Here is a 21,232-nt window from a genome sequence, read left to right on the forward strand (position 1 = left end):
TTTAATTGGTAAAACTTTTTACATGCAATATGGATCTTGTATAGATTTTAATGAGCTCTTTTATACATAATTTTTAAAATCATCTAAAATATTATAGATTGCGAGATATAATCAATTAAAAAGTGACACAAACTCTCAAAAAAAGACAAAAGAATTAGGACAGAGGGAGTAATTACAATCAAAACGTAATCAAATCTTGCTGTGATTATGGTATTATTACGACATTCTAACACTCTTCATCATTAATGTATATTGATATAGGATCTATATACTATGGAATATAATTATTTAATAGTCCATGAATACCATCACCTAGTGCTTCAGACTATTTCAGAATCACATATTTATCCATACATTTAATTGTAATTTTTACAAGAATGTATAGTTATGACATGGTCTAAAGCACCACGTGATGGTGTTGCCGAACAATGAAATAATTCCACGTGTCCACACTATGACTCTAGAGACAATCGTGATATGCTTGACGGTTTTGAGAATGTAGTAGCTGCTGCAGGCGAAATGCAATCTTCCTTGGCTGCCAGTCTTGCAAACCGACTCCGCAGGGATGAATCCGATTTTGTTTATTTAGGCTGCGTTATTGTAAATTTATTGGTCCAGAATTTATTTCGATAAATTTTATTTTTCCTTAATTTTTATTTAGCTTTTCATCATACTTTTTGGGGTTAATTGTTCATCTCAACGAGACAAATCGAAAAAGTACTCCTATGAAAATGTGAATCAATGTTTAAAAAAATTTACATAAAACACTTTCAACATAAAGACAAATTTGATAGCATTTCTTTCGTCTTTAGTGGACTTTTTTTTTGTTAATTTGGTCATAATTTTTTACTTATAGACGGATAATTAATCCAACAAATATGATGCAAATCTAACAAAAATTCAAAAAAGACGGGTAAAACACACAAAACGGGGAAAAAAAAATTACAAGAACCCAGCCTTACTCTTAACAAACCACTAGAGGTGAATAATGTCCTAACATTCGTTGAGATTTGGGATACAAGTTGTTAATATCTAGGTCACATAATGTCTATGCGTATACATGACCAAAAATTAAAAATAAGAGCAAGAGCATGAAATCAAACCACTGAAAATATCACGTACGAGCAAGGCCATTAATAAATGAAAGTCAGACAAAACTGTGGGTTACATAAACAGTAATTTTGACATCATGCCTGTGCTTTTCTCCAAACGAAACAAAAAATAAGTTACATCGCGGAAGGACAAATCGGTAGTTTGCCAACAGTGGTTAGATACGAGCCACATCAACCTATCTGTGAATCCACCAGGAAAGGAAAAAACCATGCAAATGAAACCTGTTGTGGAATTCAAACAATTAGCATCAAAGTCACATATGCATCTGTGTAACCAAAAACAGCAAGAAAAAGAAAAAAAAAAAAGGAAAAAAAGAAATTAATTACACGGTATCCAGCCCGAGGGACCTATCCTACCTCCAGTAACAGAGGGACCAACTAAGGGCTAAAGGAGGGATAAAATCCTTCATGGACTAGCACAATACAGGAATTGATAAGCATGTGAGAGGAGTCAAACACCAAATCACCAACGGGGGGCTAATTAAAGCCGGACAAAGCCCCGTACAAACTGGCCCAGCATAGGAATTGATAGCACGTGGGATGGAGTCGAAGCCTAGACCAAAGACTTCTTGGGGCCCGGGGTGCCATATGACAACGGCTGCGCCACCCCTTGGGGTTTGAAAACAAGATGGATGAAGAGTAGCTCCAACAGCCTGGACAAAACGAGCTTTATAGTAGTGTCCTTACCATGAGAAAAAGCTTAGTTATTTTCTGCAAACCAAGAGCCCTGATCATTTCTTAGCTCGGTTAGCTTTTGCAAACTGCGAAACCAAGAGGTCCTCTTTTTCTTTTTTTTTCTTCTTTTCTGAGTACATGCAAGAAACCTAATCTAACCTAACCTAGGAGGTGGAATGGAACCCCATAATGAGAATCGAAGCCAGGTCTCCTTCCTGGTAAAAGGGAAGCATTACCACTTGGCTATCCCTTCGTTGTCCAAGAGATCCTTGATCATTAGAAAAAAAATTGACCAGGAGTGCCTCCGCAAATTAAGCATTTGAACTTACTCAAACATCCATCTGATTGTAAAGCAGGATTAAACAAAGAAAGGTCGCTAGATCTCCTTGATTTATTGAACATATTCAATTCTCCAAAGATCCTACCAGAAAGACCAATTGAAAAAAACAAGATGACTTCTATAAAATTTGCAACCGATCATTAGCAGAGGTTTTCGTAGAGAGAATTCTCGAATATCAAATTTCATATGCATCACGTAACATACTGTCACAGGACAATAATTGTCCACCCACAGCATAACCCTGCACTTAATATCCCAACTGAAGTGAGCTTGAATTCTTACAACTGTTTTGTAGACCCTAAAAGACACTGAAACAACATGGGTGGTAAGTTAGTATTTTCAGTAATAAGCATTAACAAGTCCAAACAATTTGAACAGCACAATTGCCCAGTGGGCTGCCGTTAGTTAAAACTTCAATGCACATTTATAATTCCAATGAGCTTTCACATACTTTTAAGTTTTAATATTTCTGACATACCCCTACCAACTTTGCACGTTAACCACCGTCCAATGGGTTATGGTTAGAATTTTCCTTTCATCTAAAAGAGAGAATAAAAGAAAGACCAGAAATCCTACAAAGTTCTTACCATCACAAGCGCCCAAGCTTTTACTACTAGTAATAATGCAGCATCAATCCAGGAATGAACATGCACATAAATATGTGATTTGGAAAAGAAACAATCACCTCTTGTGGAGGGAAAAATCCTAGTCATCATCATCGTCACTACTTTGGGATTCTTCGTCTTCTTCACCATAAAGAACGTCATCAACATCATCATCTTCGCTTTCATCCATCTGCTGATCATGCAAAAAGCTCTGACCTTCATTCTGAATAGCCTTGTCAATCTGCTTAGAGAAAAGCAATACAGATTCAATACTACGTCTTTAAACTAAAAATCCTGACGCATTTGCATAACCACCTCAATTGACATGTGAGGTAAATTACCTGTGCCGTTACAAGTTGCAAACGACCTGACAATTGTAATAAAGAATGAATCGATGCCCCTCTAGACTTAGTAAGCTGGAAGAAGACAACATGGTTAAAGCCTGACAAATAACTCGATAATGAACGTCAAAGTTAATGAATTAAGCAAGATAGGGAAAACAAGACAGAATTTTACCCTATCTAAGGCATCCAGCAATTTGGTCACTGGTTCCTGAGATATGACGTAGTCACTGTGATTCACCAATATGCAACAGATCCAAGGGAGAATATACTTTCCACGGCATGACCTGTAAAAGGAACAAGAACAGTTAAATGCCAAAACATAAATGTATGCATTCTATAACAATGTTCAGAGCTTAGAATGCATCATGAAAAGCAATCTTCCAAAGTGTCTAAATCCTCAGAAGAGGGTAGAGGAATGCACCTTGACTGCCACGTGGCCACCAAGACTTGTAATTGCTTGTAAGCATCACTAGGAGCCATGGATAAAATAGCTGCCCTCATCTGAGATTGCAATTAAGCTATCAGAACAGTTTGAACACATGCATGATTCATAGACAAAGATAATAACAGGAAAATAATGAAAGAACAAAGAAAATAACTGAAATGAGACACAACTGCAATAATTTAGAAGGACAACCAAATCCCACCAAACCAGGAAACAGACCTTCCTCTGCAGCAAATTAGCCTCAATATCGATTCCCCTCAACTTCGTAGAATCTATAACCGTATCAGATGTAAGATCATCCTTACTGTCAAGTATGCCTAACACCCTGAGTCGGTCCTCCATGCACACAATAGGAGTGTCTCCATCCTCATTGAAGTCATCTGCGCAAATGGACATCAGTGAGCAAAATACTCGTAATTGATTCTCTCTCAAACAATAAGCTTTTAACAAGAGAAATAAAGCAGCACAGAAATGTGATTATCATAAAAGGTATAAAAAATAAAAAATAAACGAAAGGAAGAGCAACAAAGAAAAGAAAATGTTCTTTACTACTATATACCACAACCAGAAGAAAGAAAGTGCAATATAATTCCTACCATATAACATTAACAAAATCTATACCCCTTGAACCAAAAAAAATGGGAAAATGACAGCCAAGGACGTGTTTTGATAATTAATACCCGCCAAGGACATTTTCAGTATTAACAAACGTTCTTAGCATGTCCTTGGCAGGTATTAATTATCAAAACACATCCTGGACCGTCATTTTCCCCAAAAAAATTGACACAACACTTTTTTGCACTGAACTAAATGTTCATGCAACAACATAACCAAAAACATCGATATGGGAATTACAGAAATCATCTGAACTAGAAGGATAATATATACCCCATGTTACCTGATAAAGATACCACTATCCCTATACTAGCATCCAAAAAATCCATAGACATAAGTCACATAACAAACATATAAAAGGTCATGCACCAGAATTAAAAAATGGGGACCTTTTCTGACATAATTTAAGACACACCTTTCTTGGCCTCAACTGGGGCTCTCCGCTTGCCGTCGAACAAATCATCAGCCATTACCTCATCAGGGACAATACTTGAATTTTGATGTCCTTTCTTTTGTTGATGCAAATCAAAAAATGTAGGCATTGGAAGTAGGGCATCTTCTGCATTCGCACGGTCTAGAGCACTAACTGTTGACAAACATTAATGATCAACACCAATTGAAGATAGATTTTCATATAGAAAGGGGAATAAAGGACTAAGAGGCGATGGGGAATAACAAGAATCACTTCCAAACTAAATGACTCATTAGGAGAATTGATGAAAGCAGGTGGAAAGACCAGAGGTGATGTCTTTTTCTCAGCAAAAAAAAAAAGAAGCCTTAAATGAGTAGAAAGTTTGATATGACAATTGACATGGAGTCAGGTAATCAATACTCTGCATCAAAATCATGAACAAAACATTCTTCGGAATAGGTAGGTAGCTCCCTGCTTCCGAACAAAAGAATCCCAAAGTAACAAAGATTGTACTACAATTCTGCAGTTTTTTTTTCTTCCATATTTCAAGAATTGCAAATAAAGTGGAATGTCTGATCACCGTGCAGCAAAAGATTGTGTCCGAGAAGACAGTTGAAAATGCATTAGTCAGCATCACATGATAAACCTATCACTTCAACACATCTATGAATCCAAATTGAGAAACCTGGGTTCATGCAACAAGGAAATTACTTCCATCCAAAAGGATGTATCAAAACAAGGAACAATTCACTTTGGTGAACACTCAACTTATACATGTAAGATGAAGCAGGAAGCGGAGGAAATTCCAGAACCCAGGTTTCCAAAGGTACAAAGTTTCTAATGCACAAACATTCACAGAATCATGATGAACAAACCAAGGTGGACATGAAACCTATGGTCAATCATGACTTACCTTCGTTACGTTTATTTGACCCTTGTTTAGACTTGCGGGATTGAGTGATGGGTAGAAGGAGTCCATCAGAGGAACTGTTCAATCTTATATCTGTGCCAGAATGGACTAGGATTTTCTCAAATGATGGCTTTATTGCCAACCCATAGGCCAAAAATACGTGCCCAGAGGCAGGCTTCGCAATTCCTTGCAATTTTGCAGCTAATATAGTAGGTACTGCACCCTTCTGAGTCTTGGAGAATGGGTCATCAAGAGATAAGGAAACTTTTGTTGGCTTGCTATTGCGTAATTCCTCAACATTCCTCCCATACCAAAAATAACAATTTCCCATTTCCGAGATGGCTAAGACAGAGAGGCCAGCACCATCTACATCCCCAGCATCAACACACCGGCTATCCAGAAAAACAGCAGGGTGGTCCATTGCAAGAACACAGCAAGCTGATTGCTTTTTTCCGCCATCCAGTTTCCATACTGCAACGTAACGTTCAGCAACAGCAGAAGAAAGAATGTATTTCCCATCGTCAGTGAAGATCATACAACGGACAGCCCCCTGTTAACCAGTTCAAAGAACGTTACTTGAAAAAACAGCAGAAAGCAGAAGAAGAAAACCAAACGTCATATATTTCCAGTTGTTTCTGAATGGGATAATGAAAGAGACATCTAACAACATTTCAATGGAGAAGCAAAAACACTCACAGGATGGCCTGAAAACTTCTGTATCTTTTTGTAATCTGAACAATTGAAAACCTTTAGTTGAGCAGCTGCAGTCACTAATGTCTTCCCATCTGACTTTCATGAACACACCACATAAATAGCAGTTTCAACACAGTAAACCAGATTCAGGTACCAAAACTATAGTCAAACAACTAGAGGCTAACATCAGAGGAAACCGAAACAAAAACAAAAGGACACAGAGATGAGAAAAGGTAATATACAGATGACTCGTAGCGTGTTGATGTGTCACAAAAACAATTACTATAGCATCAATATAAATTGGACATCACTCAAAAATAAACCCTGAAGCTGATCAATTAAAAAGATCACATAAGCCGGTTGATCAAATGCTGAACAAAGACATAGCAATCAATTAACTAGTGGATTGAAAATGGGTAAAAATAGATACAGAGTACTTAATTACAAAACAAAAACAAATAACAATGCCAGATCTCGTTCATTTCAAAACATGTTTCGTGCTTGAACTAATTCAACTGTGATGAAACCCAAAGCGCTTTCTCCGCCACAAAATTAAAGCAACAAGTGAATAAGTTACAATAGATGAAAATATTGAAATAGTAAAGTCGCAAACCTGATGAAACAGACATAGAAGATATTGCCTTTGTAGAAGCTGTGAACTTCCCTAGCAAGTTTCCTGTCATTGAATCTAGCTTGCAAATCATCCCATCCTTGCCCGCCGTGTATATGCATGAATCATGTGTTGGAAATGAAATCGTGCTAACACCACTGCAAAGAAAGTCATGGTTAGGCTGTGTAAATATTGATTTGGAATCCAGATCCTCTAGCCCCATTAAATATTGATTTTGAATCCAGATCCTCTAGCCCCATCATCCAGTTAGTAAGTGGTATGTTACACTCTAGATGTTCTACACAAATTTTTAAAATCTTGTATGTACAAAATTGCAATCTATTAATGGGGTGCTACAAACTCCCTTAGAGTTTTAAAATCCTATCACGACAAGTAATTATCTGACATCATGAAGTTTTGGGAACTTCGCCTGGTTTGTGCTTAGAGCCTTATCTTTATTCCCCAGCCGGTCCCAAGCCCGGATAAAGGAGGAGGGTTGTGCGTTAGGTAGCTGACAGCCAGCATGTAAAAAAACCCGTCAGATCTCTATGACATGAATCCAAATATGATAACGAAACATGCTAGGGCGTTCCCTTTAAGCGACGCGTTGTGCCTGCCTTCAGGTGCTTCGAAAAAAATGAGCAAGGGGCGCCGGTGTGTGGTGATAAGTGAGCAAGGGTTCCCATGTGTACCTGGACGAGCACGGGTAAAGAAGCTAGCCCAGGATTATAGGATTCGTTTAGCAACTTGGAATATAGGGACATTAACGGGTAAGACTAGGGAGCTAGTTGACACCATGCTTAGGAGGAAGATTAGTATAGCTTGTCTTCAGGAAACTAAGTGGGTAGGGAAGAAAGCTAGGGAAATAGAGAACACAGGTTATAAGCTCTACTATACGGGTAAGAATAGACATAGAAATGGAGTAGGTATCGTAGTAGATAAACACCTGAAAGATTCGATAGTTACAGTCACGAGGAAAGGAGATCGGATTATTTTAGTTAAGCTTGTGATCGGAGGGAGCATAGTTAATATTATTAGTGCTTACGCACCGCAAGTAGGTTTGGATGATCTCACTAAAGAGCAATTCTGGGAGCAGATGGATGACGTGGTTCAAGATATACCTTTTGGGGAGAAGCTATTTATAGGAGGCGATTTCAATGGCCATGTGGGAGTGCATAAGCAAGGGTATGAGAAGGCACATGGTGGCTTTGGTTTTGGTGACCTTAACGAAGGTGGTCGGAGGATTTTAGATTTTGCAGTAGCTTTTGACCTTATAGTGGGAAATACCCTCTATAGGAAGCGAGAAGAGCATTTAATTACCTTTAAGAGCGGAGCCAATAGAAGCCAAATTGACTACTTTCTCGCTAGAGGTGCAGACCGCTTGACATGTAAGGATTGTAAGGTTATTCCAGGAGAGTGTCAAGTGGCACAGCATAGACTTTTGGTGTTAGATATTAGTCTCAAGGGGAATATTAGGAGGAGGAAGGAAACTAGATGCCCACGAACTAAATGGTGGGGCCTAAGAGGGCAGAAACTAGAGGTATTCAAGGAAAGAATGTCTCAAGAAGTACAGTGGGGAGTGGAAGGAGATAGTGACAATATGTGGAATACCATAGCTGGCGGTATTAGAAGAATATCGAGAGAAGTTCTTGGGGAGTCGAAGGGAAAAGGTCTAATTTCTAAGGAGACATGGTGGTGGAATGACGAGGTTCAAACCAAGGTAAAAGCCAAGAAGGAGTGCTTTAAAAAGTGGCAAAAGGACCGGAATGAGGAAAATTTTCAGGATTATAAGCAAGCAAGGAAGCTAAGAAAGCTGTTAGGGATGCTAAGTTGAAAGTCTATGAGAATTTCTACGCTAGACTCGATAGTAAAGATGGAGAAAATATTATTTATAAACTTGCCAAGTTGCGAGAAAGGAGAGCTAAAGACGTTTCTCAAGTTAAGTGTATAAAAAATATTGATTCGGTGGTGTTGATAAAAAACGAAGCGATCAGGGATAAATGGAAATCGTATTTCGAGAAGTTGTTAAATGAGAAACATGAAGGAGGCTTTGGTGGGGAGGAAGAGTATGTACCTGACGAAAATATAGAATGTGAATTTTATCGGAGAATACAAAAGTTCGAAGTGGTCAAAGCTTTGAAAATGATGAAACCGGGTAAGGCCTTAGGACCAGATGGTATCCCTATTGAAGTGTGGAAAAGTCTAGGTGACTTGGTTGACGAAGTTGTTTAACAAGATTATTATGACGAGGAAGATGCCCGACGAATAGAGAATGAGCACTCTAGTACCTATCTATAAAAATAAAGGGGATATCCAAAGCTGCAACAACTATAGAGGTATTAAATTGACGAGTCATAGATGAAGTTGTGGGAAAGAGTTATTGAGCATCACTTGAGGATGGTGACTACGGTGTCAGAGAAATAGTTTGGGTTCATGCCTGGAAGATCAACCATGGAAGCTATCTACTTATTAAGGAGAATGGTAGAAAAACATAGAGCAAAGAAGAAGGATCTCCATATGGTTTTCATAGACTTAGAAAAGGCTTATGATAGGGTGCCTCGAGACATCATATGGTGGGTTCTGGAGAGAAAGGGAGCGACCAAAGGGTATATCGAGGTGATTAGAGACATGTATGAAGGTGCCGTCCATTCGATCACCAGTAGGGGAAACGAGTGAATTCCCAATCACTGTAGGATTGCATAAAGGGTCAGCCTTGAGCCCGTACCTTTTTGCCTTAGTTATGGATGAATTGACTACACAATTTCAGGAAGATATCTCATGGTGTATGATGTTTGCAGATGACATTGTCCTCGTAGATGAAACCGCTAAAGGTGTTAATACGAAACTAGAAATTTGGAGGGAAGCATTAGAGTCAAAGGGTTTTCAAATAAGTAGGAGTAAAACTGAGTATATGGTGTGCAAGTTTAGTGGTACAAGCAGTGCGCACGAAGAAATAGTGATGATCCTAGACTAGGAGATACATAAGAGTGATCATTTTAGATACTTAGGATCAATCATTAGTAGAGATGGAGAGATTGCCGATGATGTGACTCATAGGATTCAAGTGGGGTGGCTAAAGTGGAGTAGCGCTACTGGTGTACTGTGTGACAAGAGGGTACCCATAAAATTGAAGGAAAAATTCTATGGAACTATCATTAGACCAGCGATACTTTACGGGACAGAATGTTGGCCTATTAAGAAGCAACAGGTGAACAAGATGAGTGTAGCAGAAATGAGAATGTTGAGGTGGATGTGTGGTAAGACTAGAAGAGACAGGATTAGAAATGAAACGGTTCGTGAGATAGTAGGTGTAGCACCCATAGAAGAGAAATTGAGGAAAAATAGGCTAAGATGGTTTGGACATGTCTACTGTAGACCAGGAGATGCAGTAATTAAGAGAGCAGATAGGATAGCTTTGGGTAGCAATGCTACGGGGAGGGGTAGACCTAAATTGACATTAGATGCTGTGGTGCGCAACGATATGAGTATAGTAGGTTTGTGTGAACAAATGGCTCTTGACAGAGCTCAATGGAGGAAAATGATTCATGTAGCCGACCCCAAGTGATTGGGACTTAAGGCTCGGCTTGGTTTGGTTTGGTTTGGTATGAAGTTTTGGGTTTCTCCAATTTCATTTCAAAAATCAGAGGAATATGAGTATCCACTCAGATCATGTGAACAACGATATCCTATCTTCGTATCTAGAACTCATATTTCGAATATAAATCACTAAGGAAACAGCATATGTTCTCGTGTTTCACGGAGGGGATATAAAACTACAATACAAAAAGGCACTCACACGTGGGAATTCATAAACGGGAAACTACACATGTTGTCCAATTATACTACTGATTGGATAAGCAACTCATCTAATTCAATGCAATTTGCAGTTGAACGACACAACATTAACCAACTACAAATTTCGGAACCAGTGATGGGAATTCATAAAGTTGTGAAGCACGAAGCAAACCTTTTTCTAACAATAGATTAGGAGTTGGATATGTGAAACAGGATAATAAAGAGTTTCCCTTAAACAATCGCAAAAACCACAAAAGCACATCGCTAAAGCAAGAAACACACCCAGGATGACAGTCACTAACTCTCCACTTCATTTGACCAGCAGATACATCCAGCGCTAATACGTCACCACTCCCCGTTCCTAATATCAACAACGAACTTCCAAGCTTCCTTTTTCTCTGAAAAAACATCAATGAGTTTCAACTCACTAAACATCAACAATGTCATAAAAAAGACTAGTCAAATTAGAATCTTATAAAAAAAAAACTGAACCTTTTTGTCTAAAGACAACCACTTCATGCACGTGTAATCAACCGAAAGATGGCCCCTTTCTGGTTTACCAAACAAATTAGCTTCACCGGATGAAACAATATCCGCAAACTCAGTCTGGACCTGGCCCTTCACGGTGTCCCAAATCTGAGAGAAACCAAATCATCAATTCAGAGGAGCTTAAACCTTGAACTTTCAGACTAAATAAACCAATACAATCACATGTATAACTCCACATTCATGGGCGCTTCTAATACACTACTATGACAAAACTGCAAACTGAAAAAGTGTTTCACAACAGTAATTGGACAAAATCAGAATCATGATATGGGAAAAAAATAATGCAAACTGATCTCTGACCCTTAATCTCGACTGAAACTCCAGTTCAAGTTATAATACTCCTTTAACTCAAACTAAGTTAACTCTTTTATTTACTCAAAAAGCATTTTTTTTTAACTTCTTAGTGGCTTCTAAATAACCATTCTGTCGTTAATGAAGCTTTTACTCAAACTTATGATTAACGCTCCGTTTGGAATTTGTGGAACAGAAGAGAAGGGGAGAGAAAATAATTAAGAGGACAAGTGTGAGGAAAATGGAAAGAAAATTTCACCGTGCTCAATGTACTTATTTTCTTTCTTCTCAAATCAAGCAAGGAGAGAGAAAGCTATTTAATTTTCCCTTCTCTTTTCAAGTTCCAAACAAACCCTAAATCTGTGTTGGTGCATAATTGCACTGCTATGCTGATATCATAAAAAGCTCCATGGTCTAAAATCATCAAAATATGCATTCTCAGATACAAATACAAACATATATGTGTATACATCTAGAGAGAGAGCAAAACCAAGAGCAACAAACTTTGTTTACTTGGACATTTGTATTATTTTGATTTCTCAACCTCCACAACAACAACAAAGAACACAAAAATGTTTGAGGTACCTTAATTCGACCATCGCCAGAACTGATAGCGAAGAAGTCCAAAGACGGACTGAACGAAGTCAAGAGGTCCCTGATATTCGAGGATCCCATTCCAATCCTCTTCCTTCGTACCTGAACAGGATAAATTAGCAAGTTAGACACATACAAATACATGTATACGTCGGCGTATAAAGCCACATATGCGCGTGCATATATACATTTGCGTGCGTGTGTGCGAAGTACCTCACTGTAGAAAGAAGAAGAGGAAAGCTAGGGGGGGCGAGTATCTACGCGGCGGCGGCCGTGGAAAAGGTGGAGGGATAAGTTTTTGGTTCAACACTACGCTGTAACGCTGCCGCTGTTTAGTTCGTCCCCTTTCATTTTAGTTTGGGTAAATTTCACTAACACCCGCTAATTTAGATTCAATCACACTATGCACCCATTAACTCCTTGGGATCACATTAATACCCCTTATCAGATAGACTTGAAAAAGAATGGGAAATAGAGAATAATTTATTCACGTAGCTCCGTGTATAAGTTATTTCAGAGCTCAATCTTGGTGGTCCAAAAGTGTTTTGGACGATTTGGATTAAAAACAATCTATTAACGGTAGTAGATTATGTTTTGGATATCATCCAAAACTCTTTTGGACGGCCGAGATTGAGCATCTCCGTAAATAACTTATTCACGGATCCGTGAATAAGTTATTCTCATGGAAATAACGATAGAATTAGAAAGATGGTCGCTGCTCATGCTGTCATGTTTTTGCTATTTGTTTTTCTTGAGCGGAGGAGGCTGGAATCGAATGTAATTTTGTATGTTTTGGATCAAGGAGATTGAGGTTTCTTATGGAACCGAAATTAATAAGTGATGTTGTCATTCTTTTTGTTTTCTAAAATTTCACTCTCTTAATTATGCAAAAAAAAGAACGACTTGCCCCGTTTGTCAAACCCTAGTCGATCGGTTAACTTGAAGTTTTTGTTCCTTTTAGGGCATTCTTTTCTTTTCTTTTTTTAGTCCCATTTACAGCATATTTCAATCTGACATTTGAAGGAAGATACAGAGATCAAAAGAGACACAAATAAAGAAAGACAGGCTAGAAAAGTTTGGTGATTCTTATGAATTCAATCTTAATCTGCGAGTCACGAATTTTAGAAAATATGATTCGTGTCCAAACAAAAAGTCCCGCCGTCGGATTCCAATTCTCCATCTCTTGATTATAAAGCTCATTAAGCCCGTACAATCTTTCTTTGAGCTTTGGAGACTGGTATGAGTTCTATTAAATGGAAATATAACAATTGTCTAGACACTTGCTGAAAAAAAAGTAGCTTCAATAACTTTAAATGTATGAAAAGTGGGAAGGTTAACTTTACCCCATACTCTTATTAGTCACATAATGCACGTGCGGGAGTACGTACGAGCGCGAGCGTTAAAGTGTCTTAAAAAAGAAAGAAAAAAAAAAAAAAAAAACTCGAACATTTGCAAGAGCAAGGGTTGAAAGCACAAGCGAGAATTGATTAAGTGAAAACTTATATGCATAGTTAGAATGTCAGAATCACATACTGTACATTGCAAGTCATGTTCTCACAGTTTCTTGTTGTATATTGCAAGTCTTCTTCTAAAGTCCAACCGGTTCATTCATTTTTCTCATAAGCTTTCCATTTTGGTTTATTAGATAAGCATTTCTACTCCAACAAACAAATACAGCACTACAATTCAATGTTTAATACCCTGCAAATATTTGAAGACCAGTGCCTGCATCATTCCAAAGCATACATACATACATATATATATATATATATATATATATGTAGAGAGAGAGAGAGAGAGAGAGAGAGAGAGAGAGAGAGAGAGTAAATAACCAAATTTGATGTTAATTCCAATCACATGATTCAAATTGCAATGTCACTTCATCTAACCTTTACTTTTACAATGGAATATAATGCACCAGATTCAAAAGAAATAAACAATCACTGCCAAAAATTCCTTACACATGAATGAAGAAATGAGGCTGTACAACAATATGCAGGTAGTAACAATGCAAGAATGCAAGCGGGCGAGGTGGAAGAAACATGTATTCTAGACATTTGCCTTATTTTGAAAGAATCTGAGCTAATTGTAGAGGAGCTGAAAGATTTCGAGTTTGTAGGTGGGAAAAATGGTATCATAAAGTTGCAAACTCGGCATTGGAATTTAGGAAAGAGAAGCATGTGAACGAAGAATTTGAGACTGAAGAGTTAAGGTCAGGACACGGTTCTGGAAACACCAACTGAGAAAAACCTAGAACATTTGAACATTCCCAATAAGTAGTAGAACTAGTGACTGCTAAGGAAATATTCGATAAACATATGGAAGTGAAAGGAGATTCTTTAATTCCGGTGAAACTTCCAGCAAGGCTGATATTTGATCCTATCACATTTCGCAAAGTGATCAAATCCACAATGGGTAATGCATTTGGATCAAAATTGTCATCTGGGTGGAACCCACTTTGGCCAGTTGCACTAAAAGCTGTTTCGACATTTTTCATCTCAACGTCTGAAATGACAATTTCTTTGATATACCCACCTCTACCTTTGGTTGTTTTGAACTCAACTCCGCAATTTGAGTTGTATATGTAGAGGTGTTCCACGAGGACGTTGGAAATGCCTCCGGACATCTCGCTTCCGAAAGCAAGGGCAGAACCCGAAAATGATTGGAGGTATACTTGCTTGATGTGTACACTTGTTGAGGGCATGCCATAGGCTATTCCGTATTCATCCCAGCCACTCTTGAGAGCAATGGCGTCATGTCCGGTGCTAATGCTACAGTTCTCTATGCATACATTGTCTGAAGAATCTGAAAGAATGTAGGTTCGGTTATATCAATGATTCTTTGCAACTTCCTAATAGTAACCCAAAATTGATAACCCATGATTCAAAAAAAAAAAAACTACTACAAAGTGTCTTTCTCTCTTCACGATCACAAACATAGATTGTTCAAATGATGAGGAGTTTTAGCGAGGTTCAGTTCTTAAGAGTAAATTCGTGCAAGTGTTTAAACTGGAGTTGCAAAAGAAAAAGATTCACATAGATCCTTGGGCCATTGGCACTCCATTGTTCGTCTATGAACTCTTGGAATTCACATTTTGCTCAAGGAGATTATGGAAAAAGATTCAGAGGTAACGAGCTTTAAGGAAATGAATTAATTGCATGGATTACTCCATTAAGGGTGGCTTGCGTTCAACTCTGTGCCACTATTTGGCCAACATGTGGAGAAGCGAGAGCCAGCATACCTCTAAAGTCTCTATAGTGTGTTCACAATAAGGATTTGTAGAGGGGACAAAAGACGCAAGGGAAACATATCTTCCATTTATGAATGGAAATCCATGCTTTTTCTGGTCAATCCATGAGTCCCTCTACAAGTTTCTTGACCCAATCACAACTGTAAGGAAATTCCTCGTTGTATCTAGAGCTAACACGCACAACCACCCAAGAAAGGGAAGGAAAAAAAAAAAACCTCCTTTGAAACCACCTTGCATAGCCACCCCAAGCTCCCCAGGAAAAGGAAGAAGGCAAACGTGAGCTAAAATGTAACATGTTACTTCTACATTACAGGCACCTAATTACGTAGAAGACACGTGACCAAATTATCAATTCACAGCGAGAAAAAGTACGAAGTGAATGCCTGGATCATCCTATGTACCTGGTACTAGGCCAACAGTGTAAGGTGATCCTGGTGGAGCATACACTGAAATGTTCTGAACTTGCACATTGCTGCATAAAATCCGTATAGTATTTTCTATCAACTCCAAATGCTTGTCGAGGTATAAACAAACTTTATAATAAAAGAACCAAATGGATAGTCGTTAGCGTTGGTCAACTCACCTGCAATATATTGGATGAATATTGAATGCGGGAGCATTAAGGAAAGTTAGGTTCGATACAACAATATCTTTGGAACCAGTAAATTCGACAAGATGAGGCCGGCTATAGTTTAATGAATGTGAGGTGAACCATTCCCACCAAACTGAGCCTTGTCCATCAATAGTTCCATTATCACCTAGTGCAATGATATAAGAATGATCACGTGAGATAAAAGTAATTAGATAACCAGAAAAAATGTTATTTAATCATTAGTCGAATTTGAAAACCCCAAGTTTGGTGGAGTACTCTACCTGTTACTACCACATCATCCAACAGATATCCATTTATTAAGCTTCTATGCCTTCCTCCCGGAAGCTCTAGACCTCGACCATAGGAAGGTAGTGGTTCAACAATTTCCCAATGAGATGCTTCCTGTCAAGCATAAATATTTTCAAAACCTATGGCTCGAAAAATTTTCTCCACTTATTGTCAACCTAATAAGCTCCACTGGATGAGTGAATTAGGAACAATGGGATTTTTTGAGGTTGGCCTAAATTGACCAGAACATGAAAAAAAGATCAGCTAAGGCCAAAATAAGATAGTTGTGAAAAAAAAAGAGTCTATCTTGTATCATTTTTTCACTTATACAGTTCGTATCAAGATACGTATCGTGTATCTTGAGATACGTTTGTTGGAAGAGTAGGAGTTTCGATTGTATAGTTGGACAATATTTTTGGAAAAGGGAGAATATTAAAGACGAGTGGGGAAGGAGAGTATTTGTATTGCACTTGATTTTTTTTTTACTTGGTATATAATAGTTAGAACTCATCCCTATTTGTACTACTCCATGGAAGACTCTAGTACAAAGATATTTCCATACAAGATAAACTTTGAGGTAATTTTAGAATTACAGATCAGACTAATTTTCACAAAAAAAAAAAAAAAAAACTCTAGATATTTTACAAGGATATTCTAGAGCTTCTAGAGCTAGATATTTTAGAGTTTCTAAAACTAGATATTTATATCTTTTTTGATAATATTTATCATATTTGGGTTTTGTCAATTGGAGCTTTGTCAAAATACTAAATTTAGTTTATGTTTCAACAACGTTAATCGTAATTAAAATATAATTAAGAAGTAGATACACCTAATAACACCAACAAACTATGCTTACATTTAAAAAAATTTAAGATGCAAAATTTCAAGTCTCTCAACTGGGGCCTATTACATGGCTCTATGTTCCCTTTGTTAGGAAAAGAAAAGTAAGACAAAATACAATCGAAGTATGGTTCTTTCTTTTATACAAGACCTACATTGAGGTTGAATTTCTATCAAAGGGTTTGAAAGATGTCATAATTAGATCAAACGGTTTAATTAATGCATTTGGGATTCTGCTTCTTAAAATAAGGTCCGACTTTTTTCAAATAAGGAATCGTAGGATACGTACAGAATTAGGATACGCATATAAATCGTAAAATACGCGGCCGTATCGTAGGATTTTTATACAAGAAGGATACATGATAGGATACGTATCGTTCCCTGAAGGAGACGATACAAATCGTAAGATACGTATCGTGTATCGTTTTTAACAACTATGGTCAATACAAACCAAACTTGCCCACAGAAAGCATTTTTGCTAATGTTTGTGTACAAAGTATTATGATCGTGTTTGGAAGGAATTCAAATAACTCTAGTCACAGTTATTTCAAAGCCATCAATTTGAAGCTCCTAAATGCACACTCCAACTGAAGACCTAAAATGTAAGGTGAATTAACTTCATGCTTCTTGAATAAGTATTCCCTTATTTGTCAATGTTCTTTGTGATGCAGAGCAGCAGAAGTACTGGAAATCAGAACATGTTAGAAGAAAGATCAATTAGAATTAGAATAAGACCTGAGATCCAAGAATGATGGCACCTCTTGCCAAGAAGAGTGTGAGATGGCTAGTAAGATTGAAACTTCCAGTGAGCCATTTTCCCGCCGGTACATACAGCTGAGCACCGCCCTTGTCAGCAAACGACTTGAGATAGAAAATCGCATTCTGGAAAGCAAGGGTGTTCAAAGTTTTCCCATCCCCAACAGCTCCAAACTCCAGGATGGACACACTATGTGGTCTCGGTTGTAGTGTGGGCTGATATTCACATTGTCTCTCGCTCCCTTTGACATTGATTTCAATGGCATTGCTCAACGGGAGAAGTAAAAGCAATGCTGCCTAAAGGAACAAGGAAAAGACCCAAAATTCTTAGAACAAGCTTGGACGAATTTTGCTGGTAAAGGAATCAAGTTTCATTTCTACTACATAGGACGATATACAAATTGTTGAAATTTAAACAAAAATGAGAAGAAAAGAAGGAAAGAGACCAAAAAAAATAGAAGAACTCCAGAGAAAGGAAATCAGGCAAAGCAATATAAGGCCATATTTGAGCCCAAACTAACAGCAAAATTCGAAGTCAGGAAAAAAGAAAGAAAAATAGAAGAACTCCAGAGAAAGGAAATCAGGCAAGCAATATAAGGCCACGTCTTAAGCCCAAACTAACAGCAAAATTCGAAGTCAGAAAAAAAGAAAGATGAACAATATAATGGTAACTAGAAAGGAGAGGAAAAAACACAATCAAAAACAAAAATAAAACCATCAACATGCATACATATATACACATATACACACGTGAGACTAATAGCAAATGTGTGCTGTCTTGGCCCTTTACGAGTAGCAAAAAGGAATTCTAATACATTAGGGCAGTATTTGGTACACTAGAATGAAGGTTAGAACGCAATGATCGTTTCTTTGTGATGCTCATTCAAGCATTTGGTTTCGTAAAAATGACAGGATGGAATTATTATTCGCCACTTTTTGTGAATGGCCATCGCCACTAGGAAGCCAAGGAATAACTGTCCCCTCCAACCTAAAGTAATTCCAGCAAACCAAACATTGCCTAGACGAAAAGGCCATACAGCATAAATTGACAGAATTCCTGTGAAAGCCGCGGAGAGATGAGGGAACTCGAGCCAATTTCAACAGCAACTAGACAAAATCCTCAAAAAAATGAAGGAAATTTTGTAAAAGCTGATTATGACACATCAACTAGTACCAAGTGAAATGAAGGAAGGGCTGAAACCAAAGAACTGGAAAAAAAAAAAATTTTGAGCTGTTGAAACCTATCAGCCCACAAATGTGCATATGAAGTATGTTTTTCTCGTAAACAGAAAGTGCTCCAATACACACCCAAATACGAATTTTATGTGAGTAAGCACTCCATTGAATCGCTTTGAATTCATTGCATTTGTATGGAAGTTCGGAACACTTGTTTCAAAGATTCATAACATCAAGACAAAAAATGTTACAAACTGAAAGTTGATATTAATAATATTTATGAATTTACGTCTCAATGTCATGACTTCCTAAACAAAAATGATGAATTCAAGACCCATGTTGTGGATTTGTATGCAAGAAGTTATGAAGTCAAGGTGATTTAAGAGGGTGTATTGTAGCATTTCCCTTAAACTTCTCATGATTTCAAAAGGCAAAACGAGCCACTGAATTAAAGGGTCCGTGGAAAATGCATTTCCTAGGACAACACCAATAGAAACAAAATTACCCAATATTGAAGAAGAAACACAGGTACTCAAACGAGTTCACAGAATAAAAAAGTGCTCTTTCTGGTAAATGGACGGCGTTAACACTAGAACTTGAAACAATGAAAGGAAACTCTTCCAAACTCAAAATTGGTAGAAACCCACAAAGGAAATCGATTGCAGATCTCAAAAGATTGCTCCTTTATTGACAATTGACTGCACCGCACATACACACACACACACACACACACACATATATATATATATATATATATGTACTTATATACAGTAATTAAACCCTAGTTGAAAACAAAAATCCCTCGAAGAGTGGAAAAAAGAGAGAAAATCAGAAACCCAGATAGAAAAAGAAACGTACTTACTAGCATCTTCATGAGTATCGGCCTGTGCATCAGCCAAAGAGACAAGAGTGAACTCTGATGCCCAAACAGCAACAACTGCATCAGAAGCAAAAAAGCAGAGTATAAAAAAGCAGAGTAGCTTTCCGGGATTTATTAGAATACCACACAAAAACCTTATGCCTTTATCATATAAGTGACAAGAAAATTTATACATGGTAAGTGTAAGAGAGAGAATATTGATATAGCAATGCCAGCTTTCACAAGGGAAGGTGAAAAAGGAGAATAAGGTAATTAAAATACATGATGATTGGTAATCATCAATTAAATACTCATCAATAACGTTTTGTCGCCGACACCATTGTTTGAATTTCCTTGTAACGGACCCATTAGAGTTATAGTCTTGTAGTGAGAGAAAGAGGTGTTGCTGTGGGTGGAGAGAGAGTGAGAGAGAGGGAGATGGTGGAAAACAAAACACTGGAAGTGTTAAAAGAGTATGATTAGTGGGAGAGAGAAGAGGATGATAGAATTACCTTGGACACGGATCCACGAATAGAACGAGCCGTAAAAAAAGTGAATTTGCTATTGGGCCTTTGGTCTTGCGGCATGAGTAGGCCTAAAGGCAGTGTTTGGTTTGGATCTAGAGACTTTTTATTTTTTCACACGTTTTTTAATTATTATTCTTATTTTTCTATATCTCTCCACTCTCCACTCTCCACAATTAATAACAGTGTATTTGCCATCGTGTAGATGAGTTTACAGTCTCCACAATTAATAACAGTGTATTACATATGGCAAAAAAATTCTTACAAATTTAAAAAAATTCAAAAATATTTAGTATCTAAGTTTGATTACTTATAAGACAAGTCGATCAAAACAAACTTTAACATAGGCGATCAGGAGTTGATGGATAAGCATATGAAAATTTTAAATATCACAAAACGAAGGAGCTGAGCAATAGTACGTTCGAGCTTTGTATTCAAGACATTCCACTCGGAGATAATTTGCAAATTTCGTTTCAAACAAACAAAAAAAATTCAAAAGGTATTCTTTATACACTGACGGTTGTAAGCAAGCCAAGCCGAGTTTTGTCGAGCTCGAGCTCAGCTCGCTTACTGAACAAGCCAAAAACTTGAGCTCGAGTTTGGCTCGAGCCTTAAAGATCCGAGCTTAGTTATTTACTAAACAAGCCTCTTTAATCGAGCCGGACCTCTCTTAACGAGCCGAACTTTTGTCGAATGAGCCGAATTTCACTCTGCTCGTTTACTAAACGAGCTGAAAACTCGTCATATGCACTACTCTAATACAAGCTTTTAACGCTGCGATGCATTTCTTTTATCAACCCTAGATGCATTGTTCTCAATGAAACAAAAAGAGTGGAGATTTTGGCGACGTGAACATCTAAGGGTTGAGAAAAGCTTGTCAAGTTGGTCTTCTCATCCTCCTCCCTTAGTGAAGGCAAGAGTTCAAGTCCCATGAGGGACAAGGGCGGGGTTCAAGGT

At 37.7% G+C, this 21,232-nt stretch overlaps 2 protein-coding genes across 8 annotated transcripts; both read right to left on the reverse strand.

Moving 5' to 3' along the window:
- Positions 1 to 1,119: 1,119 nt before the first annotated feature.
- Positions 1,120 to 12,349, reverse strand: LOC131317645 (uncharacterized). 3 transcript variants are annotated; one of them, XM_058347184.1, is made up of 14 exons: positions 12,204 to 12,349; positions 11,982 to 12,092; positions 11,049 to 11,192; positions 10,839 to 10,954; positions 6,765 to 6,919; positions 6,155 to 6,243; positions 5,462 to 6,008; positions 4,552 to 4,722; positions 3,741 to 3,901; positions 3,498 to 3,577; positions 3,249 to 3,360; positions 3,074 to 3,148; positions 2,813 to 2,973; positions 1,120 to 1,334 (listed from the first exon to the last, which is right to left on the reverse strand). In XM_058347184.1, exons 2-13 carry the CDS (start codon positions 12,069 to 12,071, stop codon positions 2,833 to 2,835), a joined length of 1,881 nt encoding a protein of 626 aa, XP_058203167.1. In that variant the 5' UTR covers positions 12,072 to 12,092; positions 12,204 to 12,349; the 3' UTR covers positions 1,120 to 1,334; positions 2,813 to 2,832. The 3 variants fall into 3 exon arrangements, with proteins under 3 accessions (XP_058203167.1, XP_058203170.1, XP_058203169.1); XM_058347187.1 differs by having other exon boundaries at positions 1,268 to 2,368; XM_058347186.1 differs by having other exon boundaries at positions 1,268 to 2,425.
- Positions 12,350 to 13,818: 1,469 nt separating this feature from the next.
- LOC131317646 (probable polygalacturonase) lies at positions 13,819 to 20,295 on the reverse strand. Of its 5 annotated transcripts, none has more exons than XM_058347191.1 (7): positions 20,264 to 20,295; positions 19,755 to 19,829; positions 17,696 to 18,013; positions 16,114 to 16,234; positions 15,824 to 15,998; positions 15,642 to 15,712; positions 13,819 to 14,795 (listed from the first exon to the last, which is right to left on the reverse strand). In XM_058347191.1, the coding sequence occupies exons 2-7, from the start codon at positions 19,782 to 19,784 to the stop codon at positions 14,125 to 14,127; spliced, it is 1,386 nt and encodes a 461-aa protein (XP_058203174.1). In that variant the 5' UTR covers positions 19,785 to 19,829; positions 20,264 to 20,295; the 3' UTR covers positions 13,819 to 14,124. The 5 variants fall into 5 exon arrangements, with proteins under 5 accessions (XP_058203174.1, XP_058203175.1, XP_058203172.1 ...); XM_058347192.1 differs by having other exon boundaries at positions 17,696 to 18,009; positions 19,751 to 19,829; positions 20,264 to 20,290; XM_058347189.1 differs by lacking the exon at positions 20,264 to 20,295 and adding an exon at positions 20,034 to 20,201.
- Between the last annotated feature and the right edge of the window lie 937 nt (positions 20,296 to 21,232).

This window comes from Rhododendron vialii, chromosome 2a, assembly GCF_030253575.1.
Source record: "Rhododendron vialii isolate Sample 1 chromosome 2a, ASM3025357v1".
Lineage (NCBI taxonomy): Eukaryota > Viridiplantae > Streptophyta > Magnoliopsida > Ericales > Ericaceae > Rhododendron > Rhododendron vialii.

Coding starts and splice junctions, on each gene's coding strand:
- LOC131317645 (XM_058347184.1), bottom strand. CDS start 12,071: ATGGGATCCTCGAATATCAGGGACCTCTTGACTTCGTTCAGTCCGTCT. Junction 11,193..11,981: donor CTGGCGATGGTCGAATTAAG/GTACCTCAAACA, acceptor GGTTTCTCTCAG/ATTTGGGACACCGTGAAGGG. Junction 6,009..6,154: donor AGAAGTTTTCAGGCCATCCT/GTGAGTGTTTTT, acceptor ACTGGTTAACAG/GGGGCTGTCCGTTGTATGAT.
- LOC131317646 (XM_058347189.1), bottom strand. Junction 15,713..15,823: donor ATTCATCCAATATATTGCAG/GTGAGTTGACCA, acceptor GATTTTATGCAG/CAATGTGCAAGTTCAGAACA. Junction 14,796..15,641: donor CACTGTTGGCCTAGTACCAG/GTACATAGGATG, acceptor ACATTCTTTCAG/ATTCTTCAGACAATGTATGC.